This window comes from Hylobates moloch, unplaced genomic scaffold, assembly GCF_009828535.3.
Source record: "Hylobates moloch isolate HMO894 unplaced genomic scaffold, HMol_V3 SCAFFOLD_5, whole genome shotgun sequence".
NCBI classification, from domain to species: domain Eukaryota; kingdom Metazoa; phylum Chordata; class Mammalia; order Primates; family Hylobatidae; genus Hylobates; species Hylobates moloch.
Window position 1 is genome coordinate 107,862,337 of NW_026652280.1, and position 13,457 is coordinate 107,875,793.

General features: G+C 43.6%; 2 protein-coding genes across 2 annotated transcripts in view; both read left to right on the forward strand.

Annotated features, from left to right (window-relative positions):
* Positions 1–11,389, forward strand: part of NOTCH2 (notch receptor 2) — a 164,222-nt gene extending 152,833 nt beyond the window's left edge. The window contains exons 27-34 of the mRNA XM_032151593.2: positions 691–833; positions 1,024–1,234; positions 1,660–1,756; positions 3,070–3,238; positions 3,855–4,156; positions 4,915–5,062; positions 5,717–5,814; positions 6,785–11,389. Of these exons, the coding sequence (XP_032007484.1) occupies positions 691–833; positions 1,024–1,234; positions 1,660–1,756; positions 3,070–3,238; positions 3,855–4,156; positions 4,915–5,062; positions 5,717–5,814; positions 6,785–8,173 (2,557 nt within the window). The 3' untranslated portion in view covers positions 8,174–11,389. The remainder of the gene's footprint in view (positions 1–690; positions 834–1,023; positions 1,235–1,659; positions 1,757–3,069; positions 3,239–3,854; positions 4,157–4,914; positions 5,063–5,716; positions 5,815–6,784) is intronic.
* The window catches only part of LOC116468019 (putative neuroblastoma breakpoint family member 7), a 901,770-nt gene that overhangs the window by 817,349 nt on the left and 70,964 nt on the right, over positions 1–13,457 (forward strand). The window lies entirely within an intron of this gene.

Consider the following 13,457-nt stretch of genomic DNA (forward strand, 5'->3'; position numbering starts at 1 on the left):
GCCTTCGTCTTGGGGTCCTGAAAAGTGGGCTGGGGTACACAGGCAGAATGTCTGGAAGTCCTCCTCAGATACCAGAATCCATAACCTTTTGCCAGAGTTGCCTCAAATCCCTTTATTAGTGACATTCCTTTTTACATTAATCATTGCTTTATTGTCAAGGCCCTTCTTTAGAATATACGTCTCTTTGACACAGGTAATGATCTTCAGTTGCTCTGTCATTCACACCTCACTCTTTGTTGGTATATTCTCAAACTTTCAACCCTCCAGCTAGCTGAGATACCAATGCAGAGACAAAGGAAAATAAGGACTAAAAACACACAGGGATGTATTTTTAGAGTAGCACCAAGTACCATTGAGTAGGTAGGAAAGAGTGGAAGAAGACCACTGAAACCTTCAGGAGGAAAGCACAGCTTCTCACTTTGTCATGCATTGCCTCAGCCAGAAGGCTTTGGTCAGCCAGACTTAAGGAAGGTGGGACATCGTCTATGTGGGAATTAGTGTTTAAGATCTCAAGGGACAGTATCCTAATTTCTGAGATATGTCTTAAGGCAGCATGCCAGAGGTGGGGACCTGATGCTGAAGGGGAGGAAGGGAGGCTCCTGTCACCCTTTGTGACACATTCTGCCTGACCTGCACTCTTCTGTTTTATCCCCATCTCTCCTCCTCCACTTCTCCCTTGGCATCCCACAGCTCTAAAGTCTTTCTGGAAATTGACAACCGCCAGTGTGTTCAAGACTCAGACCACTGCTTCAAGAACACAGATGCAGCAGCAGCTCTCCTGGCCTCTCATGCCATACAGGGGACCCTGTCATACCCTCTTGTGTCTGTCGTCAGTGAGTGGCACTGGTGTAAAGGGGAAAGGTGGCGGGGGGAGAGTGTCAATTGGGGGAACAATTTTCATTATGTAGCCCTCTTATTTTTTCAGGACTGTTGAGGTCACAGTTGCCCTCTAAATGAATCTAATGCTGACATTGAGAGGTTGATGTTTTATTTAGCACTTTCCCTGTCTCTGTGGACTTTCAGGTGAATCCCTGACTCCAGAACGCACTCAGCTCCTCTATCTCCTTGCTGTTGCTGTTGTCATCATTCTGTTTATTATTCTGCTGGGGGTAATCATGGCAAAACGAAAGCGTAAGCATGGCTCTCTCTGGCTGCCTGAAGGTTTCACTCTTCGCCGAGATGCAAGCAATCACAAGCGTCGTGAGCCAGTGGGACAGGATGCTGTGGGGCTGAAGTAAGAAGCATTGCCAACAAGCCACTATTCACAGTATAAGTAGGGATGACTAGAAAAGCATATCTTGTTGAATCATGATTTTAAATTCTAAGCTCTGGGCATTTACTCGCACTGACCATGATTCTAAATGCCTTGTGAGTGACTGAAACCACAGTCAGAGCCTGGGTGCATCTATTCTGTGCATATTATCACAGTGCCGCCCACCTTCTGGGTTGAGGTGCCCTTTTGTTGTAAGCTCACGATCAGTGGGAAGGGAAAAGATGAATGCCAAGGGAATGTCACAAAAATACTGCCCATCTTCTCTGGGCCAAGACCCTGCAAAATTGTAATATAGCCATGGGAGTGTGTCATGGTGGAAAGTGTTGAAAACCACTGTATTAGTTTATGACCGCCATTCTTATTTTTTCTTTTCATAATCATATTAGAAATCTCTCAGTGCAAGTCTCAGAAGCTAACCTAATTGGTTCTGGAACAAGTGAACACTGGGTCGATGATGAAGGGCCCCAGCCAAAGAAAGTGAAGGTGAGGTGGCCACAGTAGAACCACCATTGTCAGCCATTATCTGGTTACATTTCAAATTTCTGTCCTTTAGCTCCAGAGTGTCCTGAATGGGAGTAAGGAGTGATAGTCTTTATATCTTACCCAGACAATAACTATCCTAGGTTCTCCTAAACAGCAGGAATCCTTAGGACATTAATGACCTTGGGTTACCTATATATGCTCTTCAAGAATAACTGTTTAAAAATACTAAACACATCTCTTTCCTTTAGTGTTATGCTGGCAGTAGTCAAGTCAGGAATGGTGTGTGTAGATGGCAATTCCTTCATGGCCACATCTCTTCCTTATACTTTACGGGCACTTCTTCTATAAGAGAAGATGAAATTAAGCAGTGGAAGAAAGCCAGTTGTCATTGACATTGGCAAAACGAAAGCCAGTGATCATGGCAAAATGTTGATATTGGAGGCTCCATACCTTGAGCCCAGGAAACTAAAGCCATATAAAAGCAAGTGGTAGACTGGGCTGAGACTGACATGAAAAAGGAGACCCTCCATCCACTGCTGTGCATGGCTAGGAGCTGGTGGAGCATGATGTTAAGAAGATTGCTTTAGTTAATATCAGAACTGGATTCAAATCTAAAACTCTGCCACTTAGTAGCTGGCAGGTTACTTAACCTCTTTGTAATTATCCTTCCTTGTAAAATGCAGATAATAATAACCCTTTCCTCTGTGAGTTGTTGTGTTGGCATATGTGCCTTATCTACTTTCCTGTCATGTACTAAGTATTCAGTAAAGGGTAGCTGCTTTTAAATTATCATAATTATTATTATTGAATAGTCTTTGCTGAGTGCTTACTACATGTTGGGTGCTATGTTGAGTACAAGGAAACAACCTTGAACAAGCTTATTTTCCCTTCTTGAGAAGCTTACAGTCTTGTGGTGGAGATGGCCATGTAGTGCTGTGTAAGCATTTAACACATGATCAGTTAAGCAGAGGTAAGCAGAGTATGCTTTTTAGGGCCAACAAGAATAATTAAAATTTACTTTCTAGTGGAGGGTAGGAAAAGTGAGAATTGGGTGCTCTGGAGATCTAAAGGCTAAAGCCTAGAGTTTGGGATGGGGGGAGAGAATTGTCTAGATGATGCAGGAAAGGTAAGCAGGAGCCACATCACGAGAGCAGTGGGAAGCCAAGATTGAGGTAATGCTCTGGAGAGGTGGAGGAGTAGGAAGAGAGAAAACAATGGGAGATAAGCAGGGGTGGTGGAAGCTCTGGACAGCTTCTGATTAGCAGTTTCTGGTGGTGGCCAGATTGATAGGGAGCATTGTTTTCACCTTTCAGGCTGAAGATGAGGCCTTACTCTCGGAAGAAGATGACCCCATTGATCGACGGCCATGGACACAGCAGCACCTTGAAGCCGCAGACATCCGTAGGACACCATCGCTGGCCCTCACCCCTCCTCAGGCAGAGCAGGAGGTGGATGTGTTAGATGTGAATGTCCGGGGCCCAGGTCAGCACCGGGCCTCTTCCCCTCTTCGCTGGGCTGTGTCTGCCCATGGTTCCACATTGTTGTCCCTGTGTTTGCCCCGTCCAGCCATACACCCCTTCCCAATTTCACAGACTCTAAATCAGCTTGAGGAAATGAATGCTTAAGGAATGTAGAAATTATCACGAAGAAATTATCAACTCAGAAAGGGAAGGATTTCACATTGCTTCATGTACAGTGTGTTGAGACTAAACAGTCTGATAAAATGGATTAGATTGTAGTAGGATAGAAAAATAATATCCCAAAGCAGAGGATAGTTAGTTAGTATCTTATGCATATATTAATTGTTCTATTAATATTAGATATTTTTAAATGTCCAATTAAAATAACAGCACTTAAACAGAAAAACTTGTTTAGAGAAGAGCCCCCAGCTTAAAAAGACTTGTACTTTCCCATTATTCTTTACAGAAATGATGTTATCAGAGGAAAAGGTGGCAAATGTGAAACTAGTAACCAGTTACTACAAGAAGTACAGGGAATTCTTTGCCCCTAAGAATAACTTTAGTCAAATAGAGCTGTTTCAACCATAGGGTTAACTACCTTCTCCTTGAGTACTTTATGGAATTTTCCATTCCTACAGATGGCTGCACCCCACTGATGTTGGCTTCTCTCAGAGGAGGCAGCTCAGATTTGAGTGATGAAGATGAAGATGCAGAGGACTCTTCTGCTAACATCATCACAGACTTGGTCTACCAGGGTGCCAGCCTCCAGGCCCAGACGGACCGGACTGGTGAGATGGCCCTGCACCTTGCAGCCCGCTACTCACGGGCTGATGCTGCCAAGCGTCTCCTGGATGCAGGTGCAGATGCCAATGCCCAGGACAACATGGGCCGCTGCCCACTCCATGCTGCAGTGGCAGCTGATGCCCAAGGTGTCTTCCAGGTAAAGAACATGAGAAGAGTCACTTGAATAATAATTCCTATGGCTCTATAATGTTTTATCGTTTTTAAAGAACTAATATCTCATTGAATTTATTCAATCATTTGAGAGATTGGGGCAGGTATTAGAGTCATGCTTGCTAGATGGGAAAGTGGGAAAAGGGAGGCAGGCAAATTGACCTAGCTATATATAGGAAGACAGTGATAGAGCCAACTGCAGATAACACCAGTCTTTCTGATTATTAGTGATAATTTGTTGTGCCAAGATGCCTCCCAAATGCATAGATCAGATGAGAGTGATAGCTGGTCTGGAGCCTTTGACTAGTATCCGCTACTTCTTATGGATTGGCCTGACTGTATGGGCTTCTAGCTGCTTATTGGCAGTTTTCTTGACCTGAGTTCATATTATAATCCCTGATGCCTGTTTATCCTTATGAGGAAATTGGAAGCATTCTGAATCACCTTAGGCTGTATACTGACTGAAGATGTGATATTTCCCCACATCCCTCTTCTTTCCTGAGAAAGTAGAAGGCTCATCACTTTACATCGGCCATTATTTATTGAGCATGTATTTATTTATTCATGCAACAAATATTTATTGATTGATCATGATAGAATCTTGGGCACAAAGATAACAAGACTTTCCCTCTCCTCCAGGAACCTACACTGTAGCCTCAGCTCTGATGCCCTTGTTTCTTCACTGAGCTTCATTATTTTCCTTCATCCAGGTGACTCTCTTTTCTGTACTTTTTCCTCTTCTAGATTCTGATTCGCAATCGAGTAACTGATCTAGATGCCAGGATGAATGATGGTACTACACCCCTGATCCTGGCTGCCCGCCTGGCTGTGGAGGGAATGGTGGCAGAACTGATCAACTGCCAAGCAGATGTGAATGCAGTGGATGACCATGGTAGGGATGAAAGGCAGGGATTTGGATTCTTACCTGCAAAGCATGCCTCTGAGGAGGGGAATGGTTACATGACCCTTAGAGAACTGTCTGAGATCCAAATACATGGGAGATTCACTCATTCTTTCATTCATTCATGCGTTTATTCATTCTTCCTTTAACATGCTGAGCTCAGAGATCCAAGCCAGTAGGAGATCCCTAATTAAAATGAGGGATTTTTAATGAGGGTTCTTGGACCTCAGAGCAGATACATGAAAGGTGTTCCCATGTAGTCTCCTAGGCATAACACTTGATTTGAGGAATTATGAGAGCTGACTTCTCTGAGAGAGTTGTGGAATATTCTCAATATAAATTCTGACATGTAATATATAGGTTTTTATCTTCAGTATGTAACAGGGTAGATTCTGCCATGTAGGGGACATGAATACCTCATACAAGTGATCCTTTCACCTAGAGGTCTTCTGCAGGCTAGGCAGCCTGTACTGAAGTATTTCTAGAACAGAGGAAAAAGAGATTACTTTGGTTTTTCCTATAGACCCCTACAGAGAACTGCTTCCTGCTGATCTCTGGGGAGTTTAAGCTTTCATTGTACAAGGCATAGTGTTTTATACTAAGAGTAGGCTATGTCTGTTTATAAAAAATGTTTCTCCCCTGCAGGAAAATCTGCTCTTCACTGGGCAGCTGCTGTCAATAATGTGGAGGCGACTCTTTTGCTGTTGAAAAATGGGGCCAACCGAGACATGCAGGACAACAAGGTACAATTTGTGGGCTCTGAGCTTGAGGAGGCTCATAGCAGTGCCTCAGTTATAAGCCCCTTCCCGTTTCTCCTTACAGCTTCTTTTGTGATATGTATAGACAAAGATGGAAGCAGTTTGGGCAGACACTGGGTTTGGAGAGCTTGATGAGGATATTAGGCTTGTCCAGGCATGTGTCAGGATGGAGTTCTCTGCCCTTTCCGTACTCAGCTTGCAGTAGGCTGGCTATAGATAGCTTGGTGTAACCTTTTCTCTTCCCTGACATTTCCTTTTCTCCAGTTGTCTCTTCTGTTCATAATCACTTCTTTTTCTCATTTTCTTTCTTTTTTCCCTCCGGCTGCTTTTTTTTCTGTCCTTGGATACCCTGTTTTCCTGTTTGATTTTTCTCCATCTGAATTTTTTGTCCTGCTTCCTTCTCTCGTTCATCTTCTCTCAGTTTTCTTTGTTTTCCTTATCTTAGTCCTTTCTTGCACATGTTTTGTCCCTTCTTTCTTTCACTGTTTTCCTTATTTTTCCCAGTTCTGTGCATGCCTTAGTTTTTTCTCTTCCTACCTTTCTTATTTCTAACTCCTTTTCCTATTATTTCTTATTTCTAACTCCTATTCCTACCTTTCTTATTTCTAACCCCTTTTTCTTAACCTTATTCTGATAAGCTCAGTAGTCTTTTAAGTGAGTCTCTGGCTCAGGGGCATGCTTTATTTTATGAATTCCCAACTAAAGAGATGTTCCCCCTAAGGGGCAAAATTGTTTTTTGAGGAGAGGTGAAATAATCTTACTCTTTTTATGTATAAATCACAGATATACATTCAGTACATTCGTAGAGGCACAGCCTATCTGTCGTGTTAATATTTCATCGGGGAGATAATTAGGAAAACATGTCTAAGGGGGTGATAATAAAAAAGATTGAGAAAAACTGCTATATTCTCCAGAGTGTTATTAACATGTGTTCTGTGATGGGCCTTTTCTGTAGGAAGAGACACCTCTGTTTCTTGCTGCCCGGGAGGGGAGCTATGAAGCAGCCAAGATCCTGTTAGACCATTTTGCCAATCGAGACATCACAGACCATATGGATCGTCTTCCCCGGGATGTGGCTCGGGATCGCATGCACCATGACATTGTGCGCCTCCTGGATGAATACAATGTGACCCCAAGCCCTCCAGGCACTGTGTTGACTTCTGCTCTCTCACCTGTCATCTGTGGGCCCAACAGATCTTTCCTCAGCCTGAAGCACACCCCAATGGGCAAGAAGTCTAGACGACCCAGTGCCAAGAATACCATGCCCACTAGCCTCCCTAACCTTGCCAAGGAGGCAAAGGATGCCAAGGGTAGTAGGAGGAAGAAGTCTCTGAGTGAGAAGGTCCAATTGTCTGAGAGTTCAGTAACTTTATCCCCTGTTGATTCCCTAGAATCTCCTCACACATATGTTTCTGACACCACATCCTCTCCAATGATTACATCCCCTGGGATCTTACAGGCCTCACCCAACCCTATGTTGGCCACTGCTGCCCCTCCTGCCCCAGTCCATGCCCAGCATGCATTGTCTTTTTCTAACCTTCATGAAATGCAGCCTTTGGCTCATGGGGCCAGCACTGTGCTTCCCTCAGTGAGCCAGTTGCTGTCCCACCACCACATTGTGTCTCCAGGCAGTGGCAGTGCTGGAAGCTTGAGTAGGCTCCATCCAGTCCCAGTCCCAGCAGATTGGATGAACCGCATGGAGGTGAATGAGACCCAGTACAATGAGATGTTTGGTATGGTCCTGGCGCCAGCTGAGGGCACCCACCCTGGCATAGCTCCCCAGAGCAGGCCACCTGAAGGGAAGCACGTAACCACCCCTCGGGAGCCCTTGCCCCCCATTGTGACTTTCCAGCTCATCCCTAAAGGCAGTATTGCCCAACCAGCGGGGACTCCCCAGCCTCAGTCCACCTGCCCTCCAGCTGTTGCGGGCCCCCTGCCCACGATGTACCAGATTCCAGAAATGGCCCGTTTGCCCAGTGTGGCTTTCCCCACTGCCATGATGCCGCAGCAGGATGGGCAGGTAGCTCAGACCATTCTCCCAGCCTATCATCCTTTCCCAGCCTCTGTGGGCAAGTACCCCACACCCCCTTCACAGCACAGTTATGCTTCCTCAAATGCTGCTGAGCGAACACCCAGTCACAGTGGTCACCTCCAGGGTGAGCATCCCTACCTGACACCATCCCCAGAGTCTCCTGACCAGTGGTCAAGTTCATCACCCCACTCTGCTTCTGACTGGTCAGATGTGACCACTAGCCCTACCCCTGGGGGTGCTGGAGGAGGTCAGCGGGGACCTGGGACACACATGTCTGAGCCACCACACAACAACATGCAGGTTTACGCGTGAAAGAGTCCACCTCCAGTGTAGAGACATAACTGACTTTTGTAAATGCTGCTGAGGAACAAATGAAGGTCATCCGGGAGAGAAATGAAGAAATCTCTGGAGCCAGCTTCTAGAGGTAGGAAAGAGAAGATGTCCTTATTCAGATAATGCAAGAGAAGCAATTCGTCAGTTTCACTGGGTATCTGCAAGGCTTATTGATTATTCTAATCTAATAAGACAAGTTTGTGGAAATGCAAGATGGATACAAGCCTTGGGTCCGTGTTTACTCTCTTCTATTTGGAGAATAAGATGGATGCTTACTGAAGCCCAGACATTCTTGCAGCTTGGACTGCATTTTAAGCCCTGCAGGCTTCTGCCATATCCATGAGAAGATTCTACACTAGCGTCCTGTTGGGAATTATGCCCTGGAATTCTGCCTGAATTGACCTACACATCTCCTCCTCCTTGGACATTCTTTTGTCTTCATTTGGTGCTTTCGATTTTGCACCTCTCCATGATTGTAGCCCTACCAGCATGTTATAGGGCAAGACCTTTGTGTTTTTGATCATTCCAGCCCATGAAAGCAACTTTGGCCTCCTTTCCCCTCCTATCTTCCCAGTATCCCTTGGAGTCTCACAAGGTTTACTTTGGTATGGTTCTCAGCACAAACCTTTCAAGTATGTTTCTTTAGAAAATGGACATACTGTATTGTGTTCTCCTGCATATATCATTCCTGGAGAGAGAAGGGGAGAAGAATATTTTTCTTCAACAAATTTTGGGGGCAGGAGATCCCTTCAAGAGGCTGCACCTTAATTTTTCTTGTCTGCCTGCAGGTCTTCATATAAACTTTACCAGGAAGAAGGGTATGAGTCTGTTGTTTTTCTGTGTATGGGCCTGGTCAGTGTAAAGTTTTATCCTTGATAGTCTAGTTACTATGACCCTCCCCACTTTTTTAAAACCAGAAAAAGGTTTGGAATGTTGGAATGACCAAGAGACAAGCTAACTCGTGCAACAGCCAGTTACCCACCCACAGGTCCCCCTACTTCCTGCCAAGCATTCCACTGACTGCCTGTATGGAACACATTTGTCCCAGATCTGAGCACTCTAGGCCTGTTTCACTCACTCACTCAGCATATGAAACGAGTCTTAACTGTTGAGCCTTTCCTTTCATCTCCACAGAAGACACTGTCTCAAATGTTGTATCCTTGCCATTTAGGACTGAACTTTCCTTAGCCCAAGGGACCCAGTGTCAGTCTCTACTTTCTGATTATCTTGCTGCTTAAAGGCCTGCTCACCAATCTTTCTTTCACACTGTGTGGTCTGCGTTACTGGTATACCCAGTATGTTCTCACTGAAGACATGGACTTTCTATGTTCAAGTACAGGAATTGGAAAGTTGGACTTGTTTTCTATGGTCCAAGACAGCCCTATAAGAAGGTTGGAAAAGGAGGAACTATATAACAGCCTTTGCTATTTTCTGCTACCATTTCTTTTCCTCTGAAGTGGCCATGACATTCCCTTTGGCAACTAACATAGAAACTCAACAGAACGTTTTCCTTTCCTAGAGTCACCTTTTAGATGATAATGGACAACTATAGACTTGCTCATTGTTCAGACTGTGATTGCCCCTCACCTGAATCCACTCTGTATTCATGCTCTTGGCAATTTCCTTGACTCTGTTTTAAGGGCAGAAGCCTTTTAGTTAATTGTAGATAAAGAATAGTTTTATTCCTCTTCTCCTTGGGCCAGTTAATTGGTCCATGGCTACACTGCCACTTCTGTCCAGTGCTGTGAGGCCCATGACACCTGCAAAATAAGTTCTACCTGGGTATTTTGTAGATATTAACAGGTGAATTCCCGACTCTTTTGGTTTGAATGACAGTTCTCATTCCTTCTATGGCTGCAAGTATGCATCAGTGCTTCCCACTTACCTGATTTGTCTGTCGGTGGCCCCATATGGAAACCCTGTGTGTCTGTTGGCATAATAGTTTACAAATGGTTTTTTCAGTCCTATCCAAATTTATTGAACCAACAAAAATAATTACTTCTGCCCCGAGATAAGCAGATTAAGTTTGTTCATTCTCTGCTTTATTCTCTCCATGTGGCAACATTCTGTCAACCTCTTTTGTAGTATACAAACATTTTATCATTCTAAATGGTGACTCTGCCCTTGGACCCATTTATTATTCACAGATGGGGAGAACCTATCTGCATGGACCTCTGTGGACCACAGCATACCTGCCCCTTCCTGCCCTCTTGCTGCAGCCCCACTTCTGAAAGTATCAGCTACTGTTCCAGCCACTGTATATTTTATATCCTCCCTTTTCCTTAAGCACAATGTCAGACCAAATTGCCTGTTTCTTTTTCTTGGACTACTTTAATTTGGATCCTTTGGGTTTGGAGAAAGGGAATGTGAAAGCTGTCATTATAGACAACAGGTTTCAGTGATGAGGAGGACAACACTGCCTTTCAAACATTTTACCGATCTCTTAGATTTTAAGAACTCTTGAATTGTGTGGTATCTAATAAAAGGGAAGGTAAGATGGATAATCACTTTCTCATTTGGGTTCTGAATTGGAGACTCAGTTTTTATGAGACACATCTTTTATGCCATGTATGGATCCTCCCCTGCTAATTTTGGTTTATTTTTATTTTTATAAATTCTTTCTTTCTTTGACTCCTCTTCTGCCTGCCTTTGGGGATAGGTTTTTTTGTTTGTTTATTTGCTTCCTCTATTTTGTTTTAAGCATCATTTTCTTATGTGAGGTGGGGAAGGGAGAGTTATGAGGGAAAGAGCGTCTGAGAATTAAAGATTTTAGTATAAGCAATTGGCTGTGATGCTCAAATCCATTGCATCCTCTTATTGAATTTGTCAATTTGTAATTCTTGCATAATAAAGAACCAAAGGTATAATGTTTTGTTGAGAGGTGGTTTAGGGATTTTGGCCCTAACCAATACATTGAATGTATGATGACTATTTGGGAGAACACATTTATGTACCCAGAGGCCCCCACTAATAACTGGTACTATGGTTACTTCCTTGTGTACATTTCTCTTAAAAGTGATATTATATCTGTTTGTATGAGAAACCCAGTAACCAATAAAATGACCGCATATTCCTGACTAAACATAGTAAGGAAAATGCACACTTTGTTTTTACTTTTCCGTTTCATTCTAAAGGTAGTTAAGATGAAATTTATATGAAAGCATTTTTATCACAAAATAAAAAAGGTTTGCCAAGCTCAGTGGTGTCATATTTTTTATTTTCCAATACTGCATCCATGGCCTGGCAGTGTTACCTCATGATGTCATAATTTGCTGAGAGAGCAAATTTTCTTTTCTTTCTGAATCCCACAAAGCCTAGCACCAAACTTCTTTTTTTCTTCCTTTAGTTAGATCATAAATAAATGATCCTGGGGAAAAAGCATCAGTCAAATAGGAAACATCACAAAACTGAGCACTCTTCTGTGCACTGGCCATAGTTGGTGACAAACAGACGGTTGCTCAGGGACAAGGTGCCTTCCAGTGGAAATGTGAAGTAGTTGCTATAGCAAGAATTGGGAATTGGGATATAAGTCATAATATTAATTATGCTGTTATGTAAACGATTGGTGTGTAACATTCCTTAAGTGAAATTTGTGTAGAACTTAATATACAGGATTATAAAATAATATTTTGTGTATAAATTTGTTACAAGTTCACATTCATACATTTATTTATAAAGTCAGTGAGATATTTGAACATGAATACTTGATGTTGTTAATATGTATGGCATTAGCAGTCTCATATTGACCCTAGCATCTTATTTCCATTTTCCATTATTTTGCAGAAACTTAATCAGTCACACATGCATAATTATAAATGGTAACAGTTTTATTTTAATGACTTGAAATCTTAGGATATGCTTCTGCTAAGCAGATAAAGGAGCCTTGTTCAAGATCTGCACAGTTAAGGTTTTAACGTAATTTAGCATTAATTGGTTATGTTCAGAATGTTTTAATTTTATATAAAACATTTAAGTCTTCATATTGGGTTTTATAATGGTGGAAGAATAAAATGAATTTGAGAGCTAAGGAATCATCACCTGTGCAGGCTGGCCACTCAGAGCTCAAGTTGCCACTTGCAAACTATTTGGGAACTAAATTGCTCCATGAAAACCTGCTTCAGTGGATCCAGGCTGCAGGCCATTGGGTGGCTGACCACATCCTGCCCCTGCAATTATAAGTCTTGAATGCTAGCCTTTGATTATGCAGGGAGGACTTGGGGCACTCCCAGACGTGAAAGCAAAAAAAGGAGAGTAGGGCTGAAGCCAAGTGCCACCCCATCACAAAGCTGGAGCAGTAGGCTTGGACACTAGACCATGAGCATGCCAGGAGAGGGGCTAGTGCCTCAGTCATGCAACTAAAAAGCTTCACGACCCAAGGAGAGGGGCTGCTTCCTTTATCAGAACAACCTCCTTAATGCCCACATGCTTCTCAGGATGTGGGCAATGGGGGAACTGTGAGCCTGTTGTTGCCTCTGCCACTACATCTCTCAGCCACAGGGTATATGAAGTTTGTGTGTGTGTGTGTGTTGTGTGTGTGAAAGAATACAACTTTTCCTTCTTTTGACTTAGCACTTAGCAAAACACATTTAAAATATTTGTACCAGTCAAGTACCAACCACAAAGTGTGGGCACACTCGAATTAGGATACTTCAAAGAGGGCTATTTACAAAGGATTAATTACAAAAGTGTGTGTGCGATGTCAGGGACCAACACACAGTAGTGCAGAAACCCGTGTTAGCATCAGCAGAGCTATTTCCACTTCTGGGCCCAAAAGGCCAGGAGAAGTCACTAGGACCTGGAAACAGAGTCCTGTAGAGCAGAGCTCCCCAACCCCCGGGCCAGGGACTGGATACCTTAGCCTGTTAGGAACTGTTAGGAACCGGGCTGCACAGCAGGAGGTGAGCGGCAGGCAAGCAAGCATTACTGCCTCAGCTCTGCCTCCTGTCAGATCAGCAGTGGCGTTAGATTCTCATAGGAGCACGAACCCTATTGTGAACTGCATATGTGAGGGATCTAGGTCGTGCACTCTTTATAATAATCCAATGTCTGATGATCTGAGATGGAAGAGTTTCATCCCCAAACCATTCCCTGGCCCCAGTCCATGGAAATATTGTCTTCCACGAAACTGGTTCCTGGTGCCAAAAAGGTTGGAGACTGCTGCTGTAGAGCAGGCTACCTAAAGAAGAGCTGTGACTTCCTTCAAAGCACACAGTGGGCCTTAAGCCCTCTCAGAAAGAAGCTAGGGGATGAATGAATACCCTGA